At 39.9% G+C, this 24,652-nt stretch overlaps 1 protein-coding gene across 4 annotated transcripts in view; it reads right to left on the bottom strand.

The window, feature by feature from the left end:
• ANK3 (ankyrin 3) overlaps positions 1-24,652 on the bottom strand; it is a 339,367-nt gene that overhangs the window by 237,689 nt on the left and 77,026 nt on the right. Inside the window, exon 2 of one of the 4 annotated variants that reach the window (XM_038140067.1) lies at positions 14,326-14,487. The exons of the other annotated variants lie outside the window; for them this stretch is intronic. Coding sequence (XP_037995995.1) covers positions 14,326-14,328 — 3 coding nt within the window. The 5' untranslated portion in view covers positions 14,329-14,487. The remainder of the gene's footprint in view (positions 1-14,325; positions 14,488-24,652) is intronic. 4 annotated transcript variants of the gene reach the window in all.

Here is a 24,652-nt window from a genome sequence, read left to right as displayed (position 1 = left end):
AAATGCGAATGAAAGCAGAAACACATCAAGCAGAGAGGAGCATTAATCTCAAATGTACAAAAGTCTTCAGGGGATAAGCATTTGATAATTAAGACTATGGCACAGAACCAGCACAAAATCTGAGCTATAATACTTCGTATCTATGTTTGTGGTGCCTTTTCAACTCCCCCTCCTCAAATTATATTAGCCTGTGACTCAGATTCAAGGAGGTAACAGACGCATCTTAACACAAAAGGAGATGGCCTAAACCCCATGTAGCAGTACTTGAGAAAATCCCACACCATTTACCCTCTACAGACTAATGGAGACATGAAGACATAAATCAGGACCTATTTTAAAGAAGCAAATGTGCCACACTGATAAGCACATTCACTGACTATAATCCTTATCACCCAAATACATATGGTGCGAGCTGAGACAAGACCACTCTTCTGCACTTGTGTATAATTTCGTGTTGAAAAAAAATAAAATCACATCACACGGTAGCCATGGTTACCCATAGAAGATAAGAGCAGCGTTTTTCATCCAACAATGTCAGAAATGTGCATAAATTCAGGATCTGCACTTGATGTTTTTTCAGGCCTCCCCATCTGCACATTTATTTTATGCTGCCTGCATATATCCTTTGACATACCAGGATTCTGGGTATTTCAAGGAAGAGCTCTTTTTTGCTCTCCTTGATCTAAAAAGCAGTTTTCAGTTATCCCTAAAGCACAAATTAATTCAAATCTATTCTGAAAATCAGAATCTAAGGCTTACAGAAAACCTTTTAAAACAATTACCATGCTGATAGTAAGTGTCAAATGTTAAATGGAGCCAGCTATTTACGGATAAAAGTCTACTGTCACCTTAACAAGTGGCATACACTGCTTTCTCTTGCCTTCGTATTATTAAAAAAAAACCAAACCCAAAACAACAAACAAAAAGAGCCACACCTTAAAAAATCCCCAATCCCACAAACAGTGCTAAAATAAGACATTAACTTAGTTCTTCTATCAAAATCATGTTGTTCTGTTTCATGCTATTTAGTAAAGCTCCATGTCGTTTCATGGCCTAGCTCTTCATAAAAGTAAAACACAAAAAACAAGAAAAAAATTGCGAGAGATTAACGCCAAATTAGCCTGCTGCAAATTTTACAAAAACAAAGAGTGTGATTGTCTAGTCCAAGCAGTGCTGCCTTAATTTTGAGTGCCATTTGCAAACCTGGGACACAGGTCATATTCTTCTCATGCATTTATTCTGTTAGGCTCTTCCCTTTAAAACAAAATAATCTAATTCACCAAAAGCAAAAACATCCTGCAGAAACGGACAAGCTGCAATTACCATTCTAAGGACACACAGGTTAGAGAGTTTGTACCAAAGAAATGTTAAATAAGACTTTGTAAAAGGTTAAAAACCTCACCTGTCGGGGAGATCCATAACCAGCTCACCCCAACCAGCTCTCCAGTTGTACTGGATCAACTGAGACCTTCAAATTCAGCTCTCAGCATTTCTAAAGATCTCTCACGAAAACAGGATTCTCAGGATTTAAAAAAAACAAACCCAACCAGGCAGTCCAGTACCCACTGGCCATCTGAAAGATACTGGCAGTCCTCTCTCCACGAGCACTGACGTGCCAGGGACACACACACAGCTGGCCATGAGAGGGATACAAAACACAGAATAAACTTCTCTGCCAATAGCAGGAAGAATCCCCTGCTCCCCATTTCAGGCTGGCTGTGTACTGTCACAAGATCCCTGGTGACAATGAACATAACACATTTAGCAGCATAGTAACAAGCAGCTGAACAAGTTAAAGGTATTTGAAAGACTTGGTAATTTAAATCCAAATAATGCAGCTTCAAGGGGATCCTTATTATATGCACAGTATCCCATGTCCAGATCAAACAACAGCAGCAGAGAAGCAAAGCAAGCCTTGGCCTGAATGGAGAATCCCTAAGAGTGAAGAAGCAGCTAATTTCACATCTTATCTAAACCTGACTAAATAATTATCACCATTGGTGGGGTTTAGAAGGAAAGAAATCCCATACAATTAAAACAAAGCTGCTTCAGTGAGATACACGGACATAAACCAGAAGCTGGTTTGGCCCAGGGCAGCAGGGTGCAAATGAAGAGCAGAAGCCTACAGCCAGTATTATTTGCCAAAGAAAAAGAGAGATCCACGGGAGCAGCAAAATCTTTCAGTGAGGTGCCACCCACATTTGCAACCACAATGCAAGGGTGCCTCAAAGGACATCCTACTGCCACAGTTTACAAAGGAAAAGAATGTCGTTCTCACTTGTGTAGGGCTGAAGATGCAAGCTGTGGATGTTCTGGAAGCCACAGACTGAAATGCTGGCTTGGATAAGATGTCACTTCAGAGCTTTGTCTCCAGAAAAGGAATGATGGCTGTAGCACAGTGCTGCTCCCCTAAATGTGGTGATATTTTCACAAAATATTAATTTCTACATCCTTTTGTTGGTAAAAGATCCTGAATTCTTCCTACACTAACATTCAAGTATATATTGTTTTATTAGGCCTACTGAAGAAAAAGACATTTTTTTAAGAAGTCAAAATAAAGAATATCACAATAGAAATAATTTCCATATTTTAGACCTGCTGCAAAAAAAAGTGTGTGTTTTAAGGATGCTTACTTTAGTTTTAAACTGGAGTCATCATTGCTGGAAGAGAAATCCATTGGACTAGTAACAATTCCTGCACAACATTCATTCTCCATCACACAACTGTGAAAGTGAGGCTCACTCAGCCTATGGCTTTTTTTTTTTTTTTTTAACTGAGCAGATTTTGTTGAGAGACAAAGCTTTGTAATTTTTTTTTAATCAAGATATTCATAAGATATTCATAGTATAAGCTTAAATTCTGACACAGTGGCATCCATATCTATCAATAAAAGAGATGCAGATAAAGATGGGAGGGATAAATATGAGTGTTAACACACCTATTTCAAATGGCTAGTCATACATTTTCTGAGTAACAGAAATCAGAACAGGAAACAATTTATGCAGCAGTTGCTACATAAAATAGCTTAATGTTAAAGATGATGTCAGAATGTGGAACAAAGTGTTCACAATAATTTCTCATAAACACTACCAATTGCCTTAGTCTCTCTCTAGCTCTAATAGAGAACATACTCCGTTTTTTAAAATATCAACTTAAATGTCTTCAAAGATCTCCGGTCTACTTAAAGACATCAGATAACTTTAATTTAATTTGCATTGTGGGATTTTTTTCCCTCCACTGATAAGACTTTTAAAATATTGTCTATATATATTTACACTTTGGATATTTAGGAAAATTTTTATTTGTACTGTATGTGTGCTGATCTGTACATTGCTATGACAGATCTGTATGGAAATCATGTAGGAGACAGAAAAGCAGCAGCTTATTGAGCTGGTGGTAGACCAAGACTCTTTAAGCCTAAGCACTTCTGTGTAAGATGCCAGAGGGATAAGAGACCAAAACCATTTGTACTTCTTGAAAAGCTGACTAATGGTATTTATTATTGCAACAATGGCATTATGCTACTGAAATCTAACAAAGGGTCTCTAAAGTGAAACAGTGGTAAAACAAATGTTACTATTCTTTCAGATATAGCTCGCTAAGGGATGAGTCAAATAATTACCTGGTCTGTTTTTTGGAGAACAAAAGGCTCTTTACTGCCTCCTGTTAGAAGCTGCTGCCCAAATCTCTGCGGTGTATACACACAACAAGGAGGGCTGGAACAGCTGCCAGAGGCTTTGACACAATACACTGCAGAGTACAATTTCTAAATCTAGAACAATACCTTAACATGATCCTCCCCAAAAGTACATTGACTGAGCTGAACAAGCGACTTCTGTAAGGCAGCAGTGTACAGCAACTGGAGAGCAGCAAAAATACCACAGAACTGTCTGCTCCACAGCCAATTCCTGCTGACTGGAGGAGGAGAGAAAGAACTTCTGAAAACCCACTATAATGAACGTACGTCCTTTAGCTTTCTCCTGGAGAAAGTTTTAGCAAAGCAACTCCATAACTGAAGTAGTTTGAAGCTACTCTCCCTGCTACAAAGCAGATTAGCCAACATTACAGCCCTAAAAACAGATCTTCAGGAGCCTTTATCAAAACACATTCAGTAATAATTATAGTGTAACACTGGCCTCCAAAAATACAAATCACATAAGTTTCTTTAAATCAGTGTCCCCAAGCCTGCAGTTTTCAGACATGTATTGAAAGCATCAGGTGCTTCAACAGTGACTCATTGCTATACATCAGGGTTTACAGCTTGTCAAACTTTGTCAGAATCTGCAAATACAATAGCCACAGCACAAGCAAAATGCCAAGCAGGAATGAGTCATGATAATGTCAGAGAGTGACCTCAGGTTTTTTTCTCTTCAACAGGTCATACATATGGTGAGTCTGGTTTTTATAACGAAAAATTATTTCAGAATAATTTGTTCATTCAGAAATAACATCCTCATCCAGAATGGCTGAATTGGGAATGGAATGGCTGAAGATTTAAGACACAGCAGTACTTGAAAGGCAAAAATAATGATTGTTCAAACATGCTTAACAGCGTAGTACTGTGCGCTGTGATCCTGTTCCCCCTGCAGGGTTTGCCGGGTTAGTTCTTGGGTGTGGCCAGGAGGAACACCTGGACACTGAGGAAAACAGAGCGGGTCGGTGCTGAAGCGATTCCTCAGTGCAATGTCAGCACAGCTATCCTGCTGCAGCTGTAAATTAAACACACCACAAGGTCCTGACCATCTGTGATCCCACAGTACCTGAATGCCAGTTTCAGCAGCCAAGATAAATTCCAGCTTAGGAAAATCCAACTTATTTTTTATACAGCTTCACTGAAGTTTCATTAAGGCATAATAATCTTCTTCCCTCCTTGCCTGAGGTTAACATGTTCAGTGCCACACAGAGTAACAGCAGTTGTCACATTTTTGTGGTGAGTGAGGTCACTGCTATACATAGCTCCCAATCAGGATGCACAGCACCCAGCCCCAGGATAATACAAGTACAAGGTGTTACAATAATTCCATTTTCAGAGGAGTGCCACAGGAAACTAGCACGACAATGATTTAGCGATTTTCTTCTTGACTCTATTCATCACAGAAGAATCATTTTATAATGACATTATTCAGATTTACAGATCCCTGCTGACATTTTTCTAGGACTTTTTTTTTTAATTGGACACCTACAAATAAAATGTCAGAAACCACCCTCTCTCTCAACACCAAGCAGAAGTAACCACCTATAGGACAGTTTGCTGAGAATTAAAAAGTTAGAAATACAGCATAGCAATTACATACAGAACTCTCCACAATAAACTTACAGGGAGCAACTAGAAACACAGAAATCCACTTTTTTTTTTTTTCTTCTAAGAACCACGGTGTTTTTCTACTGCATCAAGAGGTGATAAATGCCTCAGGGCTCAGAAATACACAGGGGTTACAAGACAAAAGAGAAAGCTGAAAGGTTGCCAAAAGTTTTATAGATCAAGAGCAAGAACACCTCGAAGCCACTCAGACCAAGCCTTGCTGGCAAAGAACTGCAGTCACCCAGTTCCAGTTGGCACAAAGACATCAGAGTTCAGCATTTATAAATTGCCAGACTGGACTGAGAGTAGTGGGAAATGTACAATGAAAGCAAAAACTCTAAATCCGATCACAGCAAAACACAAATCAGATATACATACAGAAATATCTGCTTTCACATCAAACTACAAGTAAAGCACGGATCTCTATTAAAATGCCCTGCCTTAAATGTAGAATATGATTCAGCCCATCCCACAACTCCAGGACACTGTGAGAAAAAGAACACTAAACTGAAGAGGTTTTTAATGTATAGCCCAAAATGTTTACACCTAATTGCCTACATTAAATTTATATCCAAACAATTTATACTTTCAAAGGGAGGTAATCAGTGAAATGTTGTTTCACTGCCTCGATTAAATAACCCGGACAGGCCACATCCACATGCTCTAATAAATATTGCTTTGTTGATTCTTTTTCAGTTTATTTATCTGCAATAATTAAGGTGCTTTGTCTAAGCCACTCAGCCCAGGAATTACACGGAGTTATGTTCTATAGGCTAAATAAAGGACATTGCCTCTGATCTGCTGGCAAATTTTAAGAGTGGATCATCCTGACCCAATTAACTTGTCCTGTTAGACTGATTGTTTTTGCTGAGAGATGAAGACAAGAATAGCTTAAAGCCAGGCTGCACGAAGCAACATGTGCTGGCATCCTTAGCAGTAAGGATTAAGAAGAAATGCAGAAATCTTTGTGCATTCTATCTGTCCCTTGAGGTCGTGAAGGCAGTGTCCCACTCAGCCACCTTAAAGGTAGAAATTTCAATAGGCAAAGGCCAGGCTGTATTTAGTTTTGCAGTTCCACAGCAAATGAGCTTGTGTCCATCTTCTTTTTGCCAATAACAAGTGGGTGAGTCACACACAGCAGATTTGTGTTACAGAGATAGATGTGACAAAGGGAGGCAGCTACCCAGCCTATTGTGTGCAGCACAACACCCTGAAGTTACAGCTGAAACACGTACACAGGAATATACACATATATAGTGGAGATATTTGAAATATATAAAATGCCTAGAACTTAGTACTGACTGGCATGAAAGCAACCCTGGGGTCATCTTACCCCATGTGTGGACAACAGGGACCTGCTGCTGGGGTCTTCTTACCCCATGCAAGAGGGACCTGCTGTATATTGCCAAAGTTTGGTTGACAAGGAGAGTTTTTTCCTGCAGATACTTTTCAGCCTAAGCTGTGAGAGCGTGAGCAAGAAAAGCATCATGACAAGGGCAGTTGAATGGGCTTAAAACAACTTCATGCAATACCAAAGAGAAGAATAAAATCCTAGGACAGCTTCTCAACTGCTGTAGAGTTATCTTTGATCCACTGCCTGCACCAGGCTTGTACTGAATTTAAACCTGTCTGCTGTTCCAGGGATAACTCCTGCGGGAGATGCTGCCGAAGGGACCGCGTGCAGCCAGCAGCACGGGTTGGGGTGCTGCTCACCCAGCACAGCAGCACAGTGGCCAGGGATCTGCGATGTTCAGTTACACCCATCAGACCTGGAGGGAAGCTGGGGGTAGCCCCACGTTGGTGTTAAACAGCAGAAACCAGAGGTCGGGTTTGTGCTGCCTCCGCCTCACGCTCACCGTGAGCCTGACGGCAGGGGCTGGGCTGCCCTCGCCCACGCTGCAGCCCCAGAGCCACAGATCTCATAAACCTCGCTCCAGGCAGGGCTGTGGGGGATCCTGGGAAGGATCTGACTCCTGAGCTGACCCCTCTTCCAGATGGACAGAGCATCTGCGCCCGGGGCTGGCAGCAGAGCCTCTGTGAGGAGAGGCAAGGGCTGCCTCAGGTGGGCATGGATATTCCAGGCGATTCCAGCAGGGTCTGCAGGATCCCAACCCCTGAGCACCCCAAACCCCTGACAACGTGGGAGGTGACTCAGGAGAGCAGAGGCAGAGGAGAGAAAAGCCCAGCAGCAGCAGGAACAAAGGAGGGAAGCCAAGGTGGGGAAATGGGGCATTGCCCACCCACTCCTGCCACTTCAGGTACTGTTGGGGAGAGCCATTACAGATGGATGAGAGTAATTTCTGCCTCTATCCATTTTGAATCCACATTTTTTCAAAGGCAAGCAGCATATGCCATTTGTACCTCAGATTTTTCACATCTTTTCTGAGCACAAATGGAGCACAATGGCATCTCTGAGGGAGGAATTCTGCTTTCTGAAATAGAAGACTGTTTTTAAGAGTGAGAAAAGCTCTTTGTGAATTCATGCTCACAGAGGAGACCTGAAACTCTAGAGAATGAAAATAATAAAGCCAAATCCTGCCAATAAACATACCTTCTTCAGTGTATAAAAACAGGGAAGGAATTAGCTGAATATTTAAAGCAAAAGCAGATATTTGAGTAAGACAATACCTCTGAGGTGGTGAACATTAAAATTTCCCTTGTTCATTTTTCCCTGAAGAGCAACCTTTCCAACACACACGCACACATACTCCTTTTGTTTCCAGAGTAATAAAGCACAGAAGACAGTCAAAAGCCTTTGGATAATTTCCATTAATGATACACCTTGTTAATGTCTCAATTCAGATCATACATACCTGGCAAAACTATAACAGCAAGGGTATTTCTTTGACAAAATGGTTTCCCAAACCATGTAGTGAACTCTGTCACTTGAAACTTCAAATGAAAGTTAAGATTTTATGACAATTGCCTTGCCATTTAACCAGCCTTATGTACAGCTGTTATGTTCTACTTTGTAGAAAATCAAGACAGGTTGAAAACAATCTTTGACTGGTTTTCTTAATCTTATGTAAAAATGCTGCACCTATTTTCCAGCATGAGGTGCTGAAATACAGATTTTGCAGTGATAACAGATGGCCCTTTTACTCTTGCCTTCCCTCCTGCTTTCTGCTGTGAACTGCTGCCCACCTGGTTTTTAACCTCAGACATCTTTCCATGTCAGGTTTAAGAGTTCAGCGGCCTTCCCCCCATCACAGGAAAGCTGCAGAACTTAGGATGAAAAGCACAAATCAACTTAACATCCTGGGAAGCCCAGCAGTATTCTTGTGGGAGGATTTAAGCCTCAGCATTCACAAACATTGATCCCTTCAGTAAAGATTCATTGCACTGCACCTTCTTGGCAAAAGGGCTATTTTCACATCCACTGCATTTGCACCTCTTTGAGAATGATCCTTTTAAAGTATTTATAACTCGTTCCCAAAGCTGAGGAAATTTCAGAAAACACAACGTTCCTTCCAGCTTTGCATAAACCTTCTGTCCTGGATAAGAGCCCTCCAAACCTCACTGCACACCTTGTCCATCACAACTTCAGGAGTAGCACCACCACCGTCACATCAGTCTGAACACCATCCTGCTTCTTCCTCTAGAGCTTTCCCCCATGTCTGATTAATTTTAGCAGCCCAAAAGCATAGCCATCAACAAGCATATTTCCAGCATCTTCTTGTAAAGGACTTCCTCTTGCTAAGAGGTCATTGATGGTAGTTATGCCTCTTCCATGGCTATTGTTTCCCATGTTTTGCTACTTTTACTTTCTAGCAAAAATTAAGAATTAGAGCTGTTGTGAAAACAGTTCCTTAAAGGAACAATTCCTTGAACTTACATTTTTCTAGCTAAGCTAAACCATATTACTGGAATAACAATAACACATACAAACCACTGCAATACTAAAAATAAAACATCTGTAAGGATATGCCTCCTCCACCTAATTGCAAACAAGATTAGACAGCATATGATCAATATAAAATTGTGTTAGCAGCAGAGGCTATTTTCTACCAATATTACCTAAATGCAAATGCACATTTCATTTTAAAATCATTGTGGTTTTATGTCACTACCATGGAAAATGCTATGCCATCATTATAAAATTGAATACTTCTCACATCCAGAAATAATGGAAGAAAAGACAAAACCAGCTGCAGCCTGTAGTCATGCTAATTAAAAAATCAATCCAGTGTCTTACACCAAGTTAAATCACAAAGTTAAGATGGTGTGATATGGTAGCGAGACAAGAACTGCATTAATTAAAAAGTTAAAGGTGAGACAAAATTCCACAAAAACAGGGTGAGAGTCATAACTGTCTCCAGTACTGGAGCTGAAGGCTCTTCACACATTCAACATGAATTACAGGATTTTCTAAAGCTCTGAGAGGCAGCCCTTTCTCTGTGGGGATCCACCAGGGCACCTCCCGAGTGCCTCCTGGGGACAGAGCTGCAGCCCAGAGCAGTGAGCATGACAGAGCACAAGCACAGATAATGCACTGCCTTTCCTGCTAAAAGCAAAGATTGAGTGTTAATTCTCCTGCCCTGAAAAGCATTTTTAGTCCCACTTGTCCTTACAGCAAGGAAGCCATTAACACTGTGCCTCGGGAATGAGGGGTAAAACTTAAATAAGACAGAGTCTCAGGGGCGAAAATCAGATTAGTGTGTCTTCCAAGCCCTGCCCTGAACATCACCCCAGTCCCCAACCTACACAGTGAAGCCCTCACCTTATTCACCCCCCAGTCTCACAGGGCTAAAGGGTAAGGCTAGAAGAGTTTTGCCACTTGGGTGGATAAAGGTAGCCCTACCTCTAAAAAAATAAAAAAGTGCTTTTTTTTTCAGATCTACTTTCCTATTTTTATAATTATCGCCCAAACAAGCAGAATATACACACACAAGTTGCTGAGAATATACAAGTCATATAATCATTATGTTAAGTTTATAGCTGAGATTTTCCCACCTCAACAACTTTAGCAAACACCCACAGGATTCCCAAACAAGGATTTGCCAGTATTTTTACTGAAGGCTAGAAGTTTACTGGAAAACATCCTGAATTGGCTACCTCCTGCTTTTACCCTACAGAAAACAAGAGGATAGGGTGCCCATTTTTCGTATGGGCATCCCTCTAATGAAATAGCAAGGTTATAAACTGGCAGCTATGATGTGATCATAAATAATGGTGATTTTGTATATGCAAATACCATTAAACATAGGGGAAAAGAATCATGAAGTAACCAACTGCAGAGACACTTTCAAAAATAAGATTAGAGTGAAATTCAGCTAAATGGAACACTTGCAAATTACCTAACCAGCCATTTACACCTAGAGAGAGCTGGGTGTTATTTTTCTAGAATGAAATTTAACTACTGATTTATTCATTTATCCTTGAAAGATCAGCATCTGCGGGGTCTGGTTCTCAGTCTGAAAATTTTGTTCTGGAGCTCCAAATTGAAAATAGCAAGAGAGAAAAATAATGAGTCACATAAAATCTCAGCCTAGCCTTAAAGGGCATTCATGACCACACAGCCACAGTAATTCACAAGCTACACCACCAAAAATCTCAGCTAGGAAACAGGTGACCTTAGTGAAATTTCCACTCCCGAGGCAGACAGTGTGGACATTCAACAACAATCAAAAGAACATGCACCATCAAAAGAATCTTTCCATTTTAGCTATGGAGTTATTAGAAATTAGCTATGGAGTTGTTAGAGCACATAATATAAATGGCCAAATTTGACTTTTTTTTTTTTGGCGGGGCGTGGGAACCAACCAACCAAAAACCCCAACCACAAATCGAGATAATGCAACCACAGTTTTTACAGTTTTATTGATGATAGCTTCTCAGGGTTTAATTCTACCAACTGCAAAGTCTGTGTGTATGTGCATGTTATCAGATAAGTATCCTTGAAAAAACCAGATTTCCAAATGAATCTGTCAGTCAGTTCTGATGCACTTAATGGGTATCCAGTACACAGTTATCACTCATTCACAAATAGAACTCTGCACACATAAGAACAGAAAATGGACAGAGATAAAGAGCAGGCAGAGCCTCAAAAATTTACAATTCTTAATGCAAACAGTTGTTTCTACTAAACTCATGTTACTTAGTAAAAATTAATGCTAAGCCAATGAATTAATACTTCTTACAAACACAAAACAAGCCAAAGAGGATGAATATAGGCTAATTTCAAATCTAAATCAAAAGGCTAATTTCAAATTTCAAATCTAAGTAGTCTGCTTGATTATATATTTAGTACTAAAGAGATGTATTTCAAGCACATTTACATATATAGTCATAAAGTAAAGCTGCATGCCAAATGATCATGACCAGAGCAGATCATCAGAAGACTTATTCCCAGAATTGTGGACACTGTTCTAGAGATAATCAATGAATACATCAAAAAAATACTCAATATGTTTATCACTTTTGGTTCCAGGAATTTGCTGCTTTGTCCAGGTCCTTGAAAGAAAAGCAGGGAGCAGTTCAGACTGGTGGCAACCCGAATTTCTAATGTGACAGCTGGGCAGGTGAGCCAGAGATGCTCACCAGTGTAAGTTACTGAACCACTAATACCAAGGTACAAATCTCTGTGAACCAGCCACACCAGCTCAGCCAGACAGACCCTGCTGGTGGAGCCCAAGAACAAAAGTGCCCTGTGGGACTGCACCTCACCACAGCCTCCACCATCTCCTCCACTTGCTTCTCTCCCTTTTTTCTGTACTACCTCAGTCATGTTCCTGTTGATGAAGCCAGTTAGTTTTCTTCCCACACACACCCTCAAATTGTTTTACTCCATCAAGTGTTTCCAGCTGGATGTCACGCTTGTCAGCCTCACAGCCCATGTTTCATTACAAACCCTTCCCTTGGCATGATGTGTACATCACAGGACAACTACACAACTTCCTGACATATTGCAGGAGAGGGCAGGAGAGTAATTGCCCCTAGCTATATTTGGGACTCTTGTTCCTTTCACTCACCCTCAAAATATTAAATAAGTGAGAACAATCCAAGTTCGAGGAAAAAAAAAATCAAGGTAGCTTTACAAAAGTGAAAAAATTAACAATCAATCTCTAAATCTTAACTGTTCCCATAATCCTGCCACAGACATGATTTGTGCAGGTACTAAAAACAAAGCCCTAAACATTTTATAGCATTTTGTGAATCATACTAGTTTTAAACAAGGAGAGATTATAGTAGCAAACAGCAAAGCCTTCAACATAATGTAAACCACTTATTCAACAGATGCAGATTATGTGATTAAATATTCCAAAATGATAAATATTATTTCGTGTATATCCCAGAGGATGGTTTAAAACCCACATTAGTACAGAAAAGACTGCATTATGCAAATACATTCACACATATATACATATGTGTATTGACAATAGAAAAAACATTTCCCCCCAAAAAAGGCTTATGAATAAATGACCCCACAAGAATTGCAGTAAGGCATTCAGGGACAATGAACCCAGGTATTTATTCCCTCTACTTTTTCCTTTACAAATCTATTTCATATTGTATTTGATACTCTGGTATTTTATGTCCCATAATGACTCTGGAAAATGGTTATGTAAGTAGTTTTAACTAATGTTGTAAACAGGTTTTCAACTATTTTACCATATGTTAAAGATGACAGAAGATGTTGTAACAAGTGATGAAATTCATTCACAAAGAATTCATAGGGTTTTATGCTCTAAGGGAAGGAAATCATTTTGGCTGTCTCCCAGAATGAACTGTTTAATCAGAAAACAGTTGCACTGAATTAACTAGCAGCTCCATGCAGCACAACTCACTGACTCTTCCCATCATCAAAATTTTCATTCAAGAGATACATCTCTTCTCAGTTAATTGGTAGAAATAAGGGTTTGTGCAGTAGTGACTGCTGAGGCTACACAATATTGTGACAGACACTGATGTATCAGCATTGCAGGAGTTCCTTTTAACCTCCTGAAGATCCCAGGAAATCTCCCCATTTGCCACTGCCACTAGACTGTGGAGGAAGCATCACAGTAGTGGGCAGACTGGCCTCTGCAAGTGTGAAAGGAAACGAGGAACTAGGAATTTTTATCCCTAGAGGAGGGGGAGGAGTAATTTGTCCCTCTGAAAGCACAGACTCCTTAGAATCCCTCTGAGCAAAACAGGGACCTTTAAAGGGGACATTAGCTTTTAAAGGCACTCACTCAATATTACTGCTTCCAGAGATACTTAATGTAAAACATGGCATTTAAAAAGCCATCCTGGTAACAGTCCTCGTTTATAAGGATTGAAGCAGACCTGCTCAAAGGCGTTCACATGTCAGGCTATGAATAGGTGCTGCTGTAGATAGAAAAATACATGATTGCCTTCTCTGGAAATGCAGCAAAATACTGAGCTCACTTGGAACTCCATCTGCCTTAACACTGAGATGAACAGCTCATTCTTTTATTTTTCCCTTAAATACCAGTTGACATTGGTACATTTCCATTCCACCAAAAATCTCCCTGGTGTTTTGCATCTCCTCAAGCACAGTTAAAGTATACCCATAAAACCTGACTAATTTCCAATTTATAAAAAGTAATGCAATTATCCTGTTCAAATTAGATTTAATTACAAAGCCTCTGAGCAGTCTAAGAATATTTTTTGATACACGCTCAGTTGAAAACTGCCATCCTTTTCAGCAGGGAACACAACGTCCATTTCTGGTTGTGTTTCTCCCCTTCCAATTTGATCATGTCTGGTTAATTACACCACTCTGGCACATCTCCTCAAATGGTATCTGGTTTCCAAGCTGAAACATCCAAACCCAAAGGAAAATGCTAATAACCTTTCAGAGACAGTACATCCAAACCCCCTGCGATCCAGGAAAAAAAACAAATCCGCAGAAAACTGGTATCCACCAATCCAACAAAAGATCTCCTATTTTTTTCCTCCTTCCAGCAACGCCACAGAGAGCTGGTTTCCAAGAGCACAACAGGCTGCTGCTACATGTCAGCAGCAAATAATCAAAATGCTATCAGGATGTAGGTGAAGATGGAAAACATCCCACTTACCATCTCTCTCAGAATATACACTCCGACAGCATCCACAGTACCTGCATGTCAGTATTCTCCAACTGCCTTTATTGTTTTCACTCCATAAATTGGCATCAGAAATAAGAGCCAAAGAAAGTGATAATAATGTAGATAGGGATGCTGAATGCCACATTCACTTACCTGCAAAAGGAAAAGGACAGGGTTTGAGCTCACTAATCACACTAGTTGGCTAATCTTATTAGATGGCTGCTAATTATCTCTGACACAAAGAAGGATTACACGAGGCAGGCAGAGAAATGGGTTTTTTTAATAGATATAGAAATGTTTTTAATAGACATTGATTGGTTATATTGGGAAAAGAAACAAATAATATATTTATCCAGAGATCATAAACATTTCCCTTTCTATCTGCTGAAGAGCAGATGTGACAATGAAACAGGTGGTGGAAATATAAACCCTCCTAAAACCTCCAGGGTGTTTTCTCAGGAAGCGTCTAATGATTGTCACTGGATCTGTTGCAGTGCTTGCTTTATAGGCTAACGTGGTGCAGGGAGTTGCTGGGGTTTTGCCAGTGATCTCCTTGGCAACTGGCTGCTCAAAGGAGCCACAAATAGAAGCAGTAAACCCCACTCCCGATTTCAGTCTCAAAGCAGTTTGCACTTTAACGTTCACCGAGCAAGAAAATCTACATCCTACAAAGGCAGGGTGCTCAAAAGAGCATGCATTCCCTCTCTTTAACATACTACAGCCAGAGATGTGGGAATAGCAACCTGATTTGTGCACCAGTTATGACCAAATAACGGAATAAATGATTTTTAAAAGGTTTCCAAGATGATCCATTTTACAAGGAAAATCTTAATTAACCACAGCGCAGTGTGCACACAGATTTCTCAGTAATACAAGGTACTCATTTGCAGAGGCTCCTGAAGTGTCAGAGAAAATGAGAATTAATTTTCATCTATTTTAAAGATTTATTATAGTGACTTAATATGATTACTTATTTCTGCTTAGCCTACAATACAAGCATAAATTTATTAAATGTAGGTCACCCGTGTATTTTACATGGGCAATAAACAGCAAACAAAAACCTAGAAAGAGTAATTTGCTGTCAGCTGTTCTGAATAACCACTTCATATATTATTTAACTGCATCACTCCAAGAATAGCAATTAATCATTCATGCTCATTAAATATAAGTTTTAATTTCCTCTGCTTTTTTTTTTTTGTTGCTCATTGGTAAAAAAAAAAAGATGTTTTCTTTAATAAAAAAGTATGAGTATTACAAAAGAATTATCTTCTATCTACATAGCAGGTTTATTTATACAAATACATAGGAAACTAAGATATAATTTCATATTTTACAGATAAAAGTAATCGTCTTCTAGGAAGGATTTCTAGCAAAGAATTAAGATTAATCCTGACAAATCAAATGAATTTTAAAAAATCTTTCAATATAATATGTGGATGCTTTCAGGACAAGGTATTCTCTCAGTTACTCAAACACAGAGTGCGTGTGTTAGATAACCCATGCATAGATTGCCCAACAAAGCAAGCACAACCAAAACACAAGAAAATTGCACACCACTAACTAATGTCAATGTCATGACCAAGGTCAAATTAACTGTTAAGCCTCCTGCAATCTCTTAACAGAGAAAATACCAAAGAAAATACCAAAGAAAAGCATAAGCGAGCTCAACAGTCATATCGATGCCTTTATAAAGAGACACAAAATACATGCTTTGTTCAAGATAGGTTATGATCCTTGAAATCCCTTTCCAACTTGATCTTCTTAAGAACTATGTAATAGATTTAAATAGTTAGTTTTTACTTGAATAAATACATAGTTCAATTTTAAAACTTGAAGCAGCTTTTCAAGTCTGTAAAGGTTTCACTATACAAAAAATGTCTTGCAACATCTTGTTTAAGCTAAGTACAGAGATTTCCCAGAACTTGGAAGGCATTATTTATCTTTTTAATTAGAGTTACAAAGATGTGTGGCTCAAAAGGGACTCACTATATGCAGCTGACATGATGAAGATAGAAACAAAGGCTGGCCCAAGTATCAGACACAGCTCAGGGACATCGCTCAAGCCCAAGCTCAGTCCAATCTATTTTTCAGCAGCATTGCTTCTGAGATTACTTGTAGAGATCTTTCTGATGTGTGTGCATAATGTTGTACTGTGTCACACAGAAAAAGTGATCACAGCCAAAGGGATCCATGGGATTCTCTCGTTCAGCCTCTACCGACACAGGTTGCACAGCCTGAAGAGAGGCAGCGTGTTTGGAACTAAACTGCCTTATAATGCTCAGCTGCCAAGCTGGGGACCCAGTCTGAGTAGGTACACCCTGCCTTTTGACTGTTTACTCTGTCTTTTGACTGTTCCTCAGATGGAAGTGCTGAGCATTTGGAGGCTCATCTTTGTGTGAGCAAATGAGTTCTGTTCTTAGTGAACAAGCAGCAACTCAGCTAATGAGGCAACAAGAATCTCATGAGGCAGTTTCCTCCCTTTCCATGAAAATTCCCTTCTGTTTGTGGTCCGGGGTCAACACACCAGAGTTAATCTCTGTTGAACATCTCATCTGAATGCTTCCTCAGCTGCTGATCACATGAAGGACCTGGGCAGGTTGAAAGGAATGGGAGCAGCGAGTGCCCACTGACTTTGAAGAGATCACACCAAAGGTCTCAGCTTGACAAAAGCAACAACTAAAGGATTTAAAAGCTTGGCCTCAGGTGCACAAGGTGGTTGATAGCAATTTTACAGGTATTTCTGTAGAAGAATAACAGATTTGATGCAAGTCCTTACAATCAGGAACAATCACCAAGAAAAGGACAAGGTGTACGTATATTCCATACGCCCCTTTGAGGAGGAATGCCAGCAAGGAGCAAAGCAATCTCTGCAATGTCTTATTGGACTGGAGAGAAGACCAGCTACACAAAGAAACCACAGCACAACATTTCTCCAGTGTTTAAGACCAAGTGTCTGTGACAAGCCCACAAATGGTTAGGAATGGGAAGTTCTCCTTTGCTATCAAATTTCTGCTAACTGAAGAAACCAGAGCATTATTTAGCTAAGAAAACCAAACATGCAGAGACCATTGTAAAAAGATGTTCTAAATGACAGAAGAAAATGTACTCATTGATTCAAGGAGAAATTTATGAACAGACATGTCTCATTAAAGGCACTAGTAATTAAGTTATTTACAACTGTTGCAATTCCAAGGCTTCATTTCTTGCAGGGAATTATAAAAACCAAGGGCTGAGGTTATTTCTTCAGCTACAAACAAGTTACCACAGGATAAATGAGCAGCCTTGCCACAACAAAAAACCCAAGAATTTTTATTTGCTTTTCAATGCCCAGTTTTCCTTAGCAAGAAGACAGTGAAAAATTACTCCAAGCTTGTCATATGCTTCCACCAGCCTGAATGTGTTCTGTAAAGGAGATGAGAGAACCACCAGAAGAGCTGGCCCCTGTTCTGAACCACAGCCAGGCAAGATTAAGAGGAAAAGAAGCAAAACCAAATCAGCTAAAAAATTATGCAGGAGATCTACGCTAAAATCGCTGAAGGTGTGAAAAGCAGAATAAAAGATACTGCCTCATCTGAAAAGACAGAGAATGGGATGGCAGCAGCACCTGAGCTGGTCAAAAGTCTTAGAAATTACAACACAAAATATTAGGTTCATATTGAAAGACAGAGATTAAAAGAGCAGCATGACAAAAACACATGCCAAACACACACAAGTCTGAGGGAAATAATGTAGTCAGAGCCGACAGAAGAGGGATGAGCTTTGAACAAACCTAGCCAAGAGAAAACCATGGCAGAAGCCAACTTTACATCAGTGGAAGTGAACAGATAGTGACAGATTTTAGAACTCTGCAGTAGGAGAAGCCAAGCCAAGAGACTCAAGGTTAGCAGAGGATCAGTGGGAAGTAGGAAGGCATTATTTTTTTCCCCTCCACTTAAGTGCAACCCACTATTTTACAGTTAGATGATATTAAGAAAGCAAGAAAAACTACACCTGTATAAGGAAAGCACAGTTATTTAAGGAGTAGGAAGAAGAAAAGCACCAGTCAGAATACAGGTAAGGAAAAAAAAGCACCAAAATAGGAGGAAATCTAGGAAGACAAGTATGAACACAAACCAAATACAGGATTTGAACCTATAGACTAGGGTAGGATATGAGGTAGGAAGAATGTAGGGGAGGAAGATTTTGAATAGAATGTAAAGGCAGCATGACAAAGTGTCATATCGATGTTCAGTGAAGGACCAGCACAAATTCCAGTTCCATTTATGTGTGGCTGGCACCCAAAAGTCAAAATTATGCCAATGGCATGGTACCTTCTCTAAAAGTATGCAGGATTCTGAAAATTGGGACCTTTGTCAAGATAAATAGATGCTGGCAAAGACAGATATTATATTCTCTGGAACAAGAAAAAAATCTAATACAGCAAATTAAAACTTGATACACTTTAGTGGAACACATCAGCAGTCGCCAGTCCATACAGAAGCAGTCACATTTTGCATGGGTTTTACTCAGTTCTAACATTGTAACCCTGTTAGCCTAAGTTCTGTTTTCCAGGTGATACTGTTACTTTCTGTTTCTAAAAGGTTATCTTTATTCTAAAAAATAAATAAAATTCCCTTGTATCCAATATGAGGAAAGGAAAGGAATCACTGCAATAAACACACAGTAAGAATCTCATCTCAAACCAATAATCCCACACCTTGTGTCTAAACTAAATTGTCTGAAAAGGACTTTGAGCTTCCATGGCGTGCAGGGAAGGTGTGGACAGAGGTTGGCATCAGCCCTGCCGCTGAGGCTCCAGACATCTCAGACCCCTGGTCCTGATGCCACCAACCAGCAGTGAACTCATGTGCCTGTGCCCCAGCTCCTGCTGCCCCACAGCAGCCTGAGGGCTCCTCTGCCAGGGCAAGCTGTAGGAACACCTTGAAGCATTGACTCGCACATAAAATTTGTCACAGGCTTTAATAAAAACGAACAAAACTGTTGATTCATTAAGTAGATTTGGGATCTGATCTCTACCAAACAATTTAGGTTTCCTTCTGTTCACTCCTTCTGATTTTATGACATCAACACAGTATGATTCCAGTTTTTACTGTCTGAAGTCAGTCAAGAAACAAATCTGGGAAGGTTTTGTCTTTACAAAAGCAAACACTAATATTGTGAAGTGTCCCTTTGCTCCATTTATATTTCAAAACTTATAAAAGGATCTATTGCACATTTCAAGCGCCATTTCCCATGCCCTGCAATTGACTGTTAACAAAGGCTGTTGAGAAAAAAAGGATGTCTAGAAAACTTCAAGACACAACCCCCCCCAAACCTTTAAGGTTTAAAATGGTCCGTGACATTTTTTGAAACTATTTCTGTCAGTAGAGAAAGACTTGCATTTGCTTGAAAAGAAAAACCATTATTCTTTAAGGAGCAGAGTTTTCTACAGAACATGAACACTATTCACCTCTTCAAAGTAACTTGGGGGTCACCTAAGTCACTCCTGACCACAAGTGCTGGAAGCAAAACCAAAAAGCATCGCTAAACTATTGTGTTGCAGTCAGATAGAAGCAACTAAACTGAAAATGACCAAGGCAGCTGTTTTAATAAAACATTCCATCCGTAGTTAACTGGTCTCATGCTGTTTAACAGCTAAGATAAATTGGGTTAAGTTAAAGCACACACCTACTGTACATATTATCTTCAATCACACATGAACATGTTCACAGAGCCAAGAAAAAACTCAAAGGCTCCATTAACAAAACCTGACATGATACTTTATCTTCCTAGAAGAGGGACAGGTAGATCATGAGTGCTGTACTCATGGTGAAGGCAAAACAACTCAAAAACACCCAACAGAAAAATCCTAACAACAAGAAAGCAAAGAACCCAAACCCAACAGAACCAGAGAAAACCCTGAATAATTCCTGAAAACAGAAACTTATTCCATATATTTAACTCCATTGGCAGGAAAAAAAAAAGTCAGCAAATGCTTTTCTAGAGGGAAATGCACTCATTCCAATTCACAGTAAGCAGCAAGGGCAGGAAAGTGCCTGTCTTTACCCTTTGGCTAAAATGAAATACTTTTTCTGCCCAAAGTCCTGTGAAGGCATACCACACAAGCAGATGTACAAACAAAACCAGTGTAGTGCTTATCTCCTGGAGTTCTAATTTTTCAGCAATTGCAAATGGCTCCAGCTTTAGTTTATGCAAGGTTGTGACAAGCTGAAATGATGAGAAATTGGGAAAAAAACCCAACTTATTTCACAGTGAAATCTCTGACACAGTGAGCATTAATTTGCATTTCAGCAGAAATTCATCATCTGACCATATCACAGATATCCCCCACGCACAGTCTCTCTCTTCCCTTTACTCTTGGCTGGGTATCTTTAGGTCAGAATTATGGGAAAAAAATAAATTAAAGGTGCCAGTTGCAAGGGTTATATCAAATGGAAAGAGTGAAGAGAAAGCTGTGGCTGGAATCAGATTTTTCCATATGATCCCAGCATATATGGCCTGAATCCCAAAAGGTCCCTGAGCAAACCTGATATCCTTTCACTGTGCAACTCCTAGGTATAGTTTTAAAAGGCAAAGACTGAAAACACAGTGCAAGGATTATCAAGGGCTCTCCAAAAATCACAGGCAAGTACTGCACATACTGAGCAACCCTTACCTGAGAAGGCTGATAGAAAACACAGCCCAAAATTTGATGAAAAGAATAAATTTTGCACATTTGTAAAGTTTTCCCTCCTACACTTTCTCTCTTATTTGTTTTGTCAGAAAAACAGCAAGTAGCTCTAGAGTAGTTTTAATGCTTTCTTCACTAAAATAATTCCTATTGCTTTTGGTACAGTTCCAGCAAATTCCAAAAATCAAAGAGATTGCTTTTGATCCAATATTCATTTCATGAAAGGAAATACCCTTTCATCACAACTCAGACATTGTTTTCTGTGCAGTACTGTACCTTATTTGGCACCCAGTCAACTCTTGGCACTTCATCCAGAAGTACCAAATTTCACCTCATGGAACTGGCATTCACAAGTGTTATATATCCCACAATTATTTCAACAAATACCAAGTCAACCTCATTAAACAGCAAACATAAGCACACCGTAATGAATTACAGTAATGCCAGAACACAAAAAAACCCCATCCCCCATGGACACTTAAGGGCATTATTTGGTAGAAGAGACTGATTAAAAAAAATATGATGCTTACTTTCAGAATTTTAAGATCAAAATCAGTCAACCCTTGTAGAAGAAACATGCTTCTGTTGAACTACAAATTATGGAGCTGACTAAAGAAATCAGAGTGCAATTCTCTGCCTCATGCTGTGGAAGAGTTTAATCACCGTGTTTCTTTCTAGCTCTGTGTGCTATGAATTTATGAATTTCAGGTAAGTTAAGCATGCTTTACAGACCCTGGAAGAGCCTGAAATGTTTGCCAGGTACTATCCCTAATATCTGAAACAAGCTGGAGCCCGGGCAGTTGCTATACCCATCTCAGAAATTTCAAACACAAAGGCATCAGACACAAAGAGAGGGCTGAATTCAGGTGGACAGCAATCTAAGAATCCTGCAAAATCAGACTTGGACATCTCTGTACCTGACTTTACAAGAAGCCTCCTGCTAAACGCTCCTCAAAAGGTGAATTCAGCTCTGAACATTTATTCATCAACAGTCCTGCTGAGATGTTATGAAGGAATAAAGCACCTGTGCTTTTGTGCGGTTGTCAAATGCACAAAGGCAACTGCGCAGCACACTCAGAGCAGGGCCACTCATTTATTGCCTGCATTTTGCCATGGTTACCTGGATTCCTGAGCTACAGGAAAGCAAGTATTTGTTTTGATGCTGTAGGAAATCCAGGAGGGTAATATGCAATATTGATGTACTAGACTAATAAGGGTATTACATGAGGACACTGGAAGTTGCTTTAGGAAGACTTGTGGGGAAAAAACAAAACCAAGCCTGCTAAAGAGTTTTTAAAAGAGCTGACCTTTACTATTAATAAAAGCAGAACACACAGCAATGAAAAATGCAATACTGGAAAAGCTCTGCAATTTACTAGGATTTTCATTTCTGTCACTTGAAGCACCTTTACCATAACTTAGCTAGAAAAGTCCTTTAAAAATAAACCAGTTTGCAACCCCCTGTGAAAAAAAAACCAAACTTATCTAGGTCTCATGTTTTCAAGTATGATGTACATTCCCTCAGGTGAGGAAAACACTGTGGATTTTTTTTTTTGTATCAGCTTGCTGTTATTGGTTCTGTGTAGATTAACATATTTCCATCTCTCAGTTCTCAGCTAGGTTATCAAGTTTCTTTCTCTGAGTTTCTTAGACTTGTTGCACATTTTTTTCATACAAGAGCAGCGAGCAATTCAAGTTCAGCAATACAAACATTCTGCAGGTGAGATTCATATTAGCGGCACCATTAGTAAAAGGTGACACATTACACATGACAGTGCAGTGCCACTGGCAAATATATTTTATTTGTGTGAGTCAGTTAAGAGCTCTGCACAAATCAAGTGATCTCCACCTGAAGAAAGGGCACAATCACCTTCACCTACCAGGCAGCTTTGAGAAAAAAATCTTGCCAAAAGTATGGTTTGAATGCAGTGGTAGGTGTGGTGGAACAGAAAGTTACAGCTAAAAGTCACACAAAGTTTCCAGGTGCAGCACTTCACCAACATAGCTTCAGAACTTCCACACTACAACTTCAGCATCCAGGTCAGACTGAACAGAGCTGCCTACCCCACTCTGTGCAGACACACACACACACAGAGAATCCTAAAAAATGAGTTATTTCAGATTAGAAGAACAGGAAGATGGTGAAAGTTGAGAAAGATCATTAAGCCACACAGATTCAGTTCCAATGTCACACTGTTCCTTGGAAAGTTGCAAAGACTATTTGGGAAGCTCCACAGTATGTTCAAGAAGTATGGCTAAACATGTCAAACCCAGGCTGTGCTGCTTCTAGAGAGACCTGGCAAAAGGCTTGCATAGAAACACAAACACCGGGACACCACTGCAGCAGTCAACTCCAATTACTTACAGGAAAGAAGAAGGTGTCACTGCTTTAAGAACTTACTTCCATTCTCCTAATAGCTGCTGGTTCACTGATCACAGCTTGTGAAACAGCTTGCTTTTCAGCTTACAGCCAGAATGCAGTTCAACTAGGGGCAATGTAAGATTTCATATGAAAAGCTACAGCAATGACAATATGGGCAAAGTTTCTGTCTCCCATTTATTTCCATCCTCACTGCTGACAGAGAGGTTAGAGCTTCCCCAGGGGCTCTGGACATCAGGTCAAGGTCTGCTGGGTAAGCAGGAGCACACGTTTGCCTAGAAGCTACATAAGAGATCAGGAGAAAAATAAAAATCTAAATCTCTAGCGAGCCTCTTCATCCTCCAGATTCCTTCTAATACCCTCAGCCCTTTGGAGGAAACAGAAGTGCTCTCAGCCTTTCAAAACACCAGGGTAGTACCAGTGTTACCATGCTCAGTTCACGCTGAACTCCAAGCCCTTCCAGCAGCTGGCTGACCATTTGCTCCTCCTGACCCCTGGGAGCTCCACACACAGGTTTTCTTTCTGTTACTATTATTATTACTGCCTCCATCCTAACAGGCCTTCTGCCTCCTGTGCCAAAGACAAATATTTAAACAGTAAAATTTAGAGACAAAATGGAACCATCGTGGTTATGTTCTCCTTAAACACATAATTTGGTCCCCAATTTCTTATCATTTAAATGGTAAAAAGGTTGAAGACAAGGACCAGGTCCTTACCTCATGCAGAATGCAGCATAAAAGACCTCTGAGGATAATTTCAGATTCCTTACTACTATTAAAAACCAACTTTCAATTAAATGTTACCACACAGGAATTTCTCAGCTCAGGCTCTTCAGCATCTCAAAACAGCAACTGAAACTGAAGGCTGTTATTTTTCAGACTATCTTGACTGTTTTCAGACTTTCTTGACTGTTTTCTCCCCATAAGCACACCATCCTCTCCTCCCAAAGGCATCCTGCATTGACATTCAATATTTCATGATGACTGTCCAGTGAGTGGCACGTATGCAAAAGATAACCAAGACAACAAATAATTAGCAGGTTTTGGCTGGCTGAATGCCTCCTGCAAAGAAAACAGCAATTCATCTCCTCACAAGAGACAAAAGAAAAGACTGAAGGAGCTCTAAGACATCTTGCATTAAGCCATCATATTCCTTCCCTACAGCGTAATTGCTTATTTAAACACATTAAGAGAACTGAGAGTTTCTGTGCAGTAAACAGAGACAGAGCCCCATGCCTCCCCCCTTTTCACTCAGCTTTAAAATCAACT

Source organism: Motacilla alba, chromosome 6 (genome assembly GCF_015832195.1).
Source record: "Motacilla alba alba isolate MOTALB_02 chromosome 6, Motacilla_alba_V1.0_pri, whole genome shotgun sequence".
Taxonomy (NCBI): domain Eukaryota; kingdom Metazoa; phylum Chordata; class Aves; order Passeriformes; family Motacillidae; genus Motacilla; species Motacilla alba.
The sequence above is the reverse complement of the archived record's forward strand: the minus strand, read 5'-3'. Positions and strand labels throughout refer to the sequence as shown.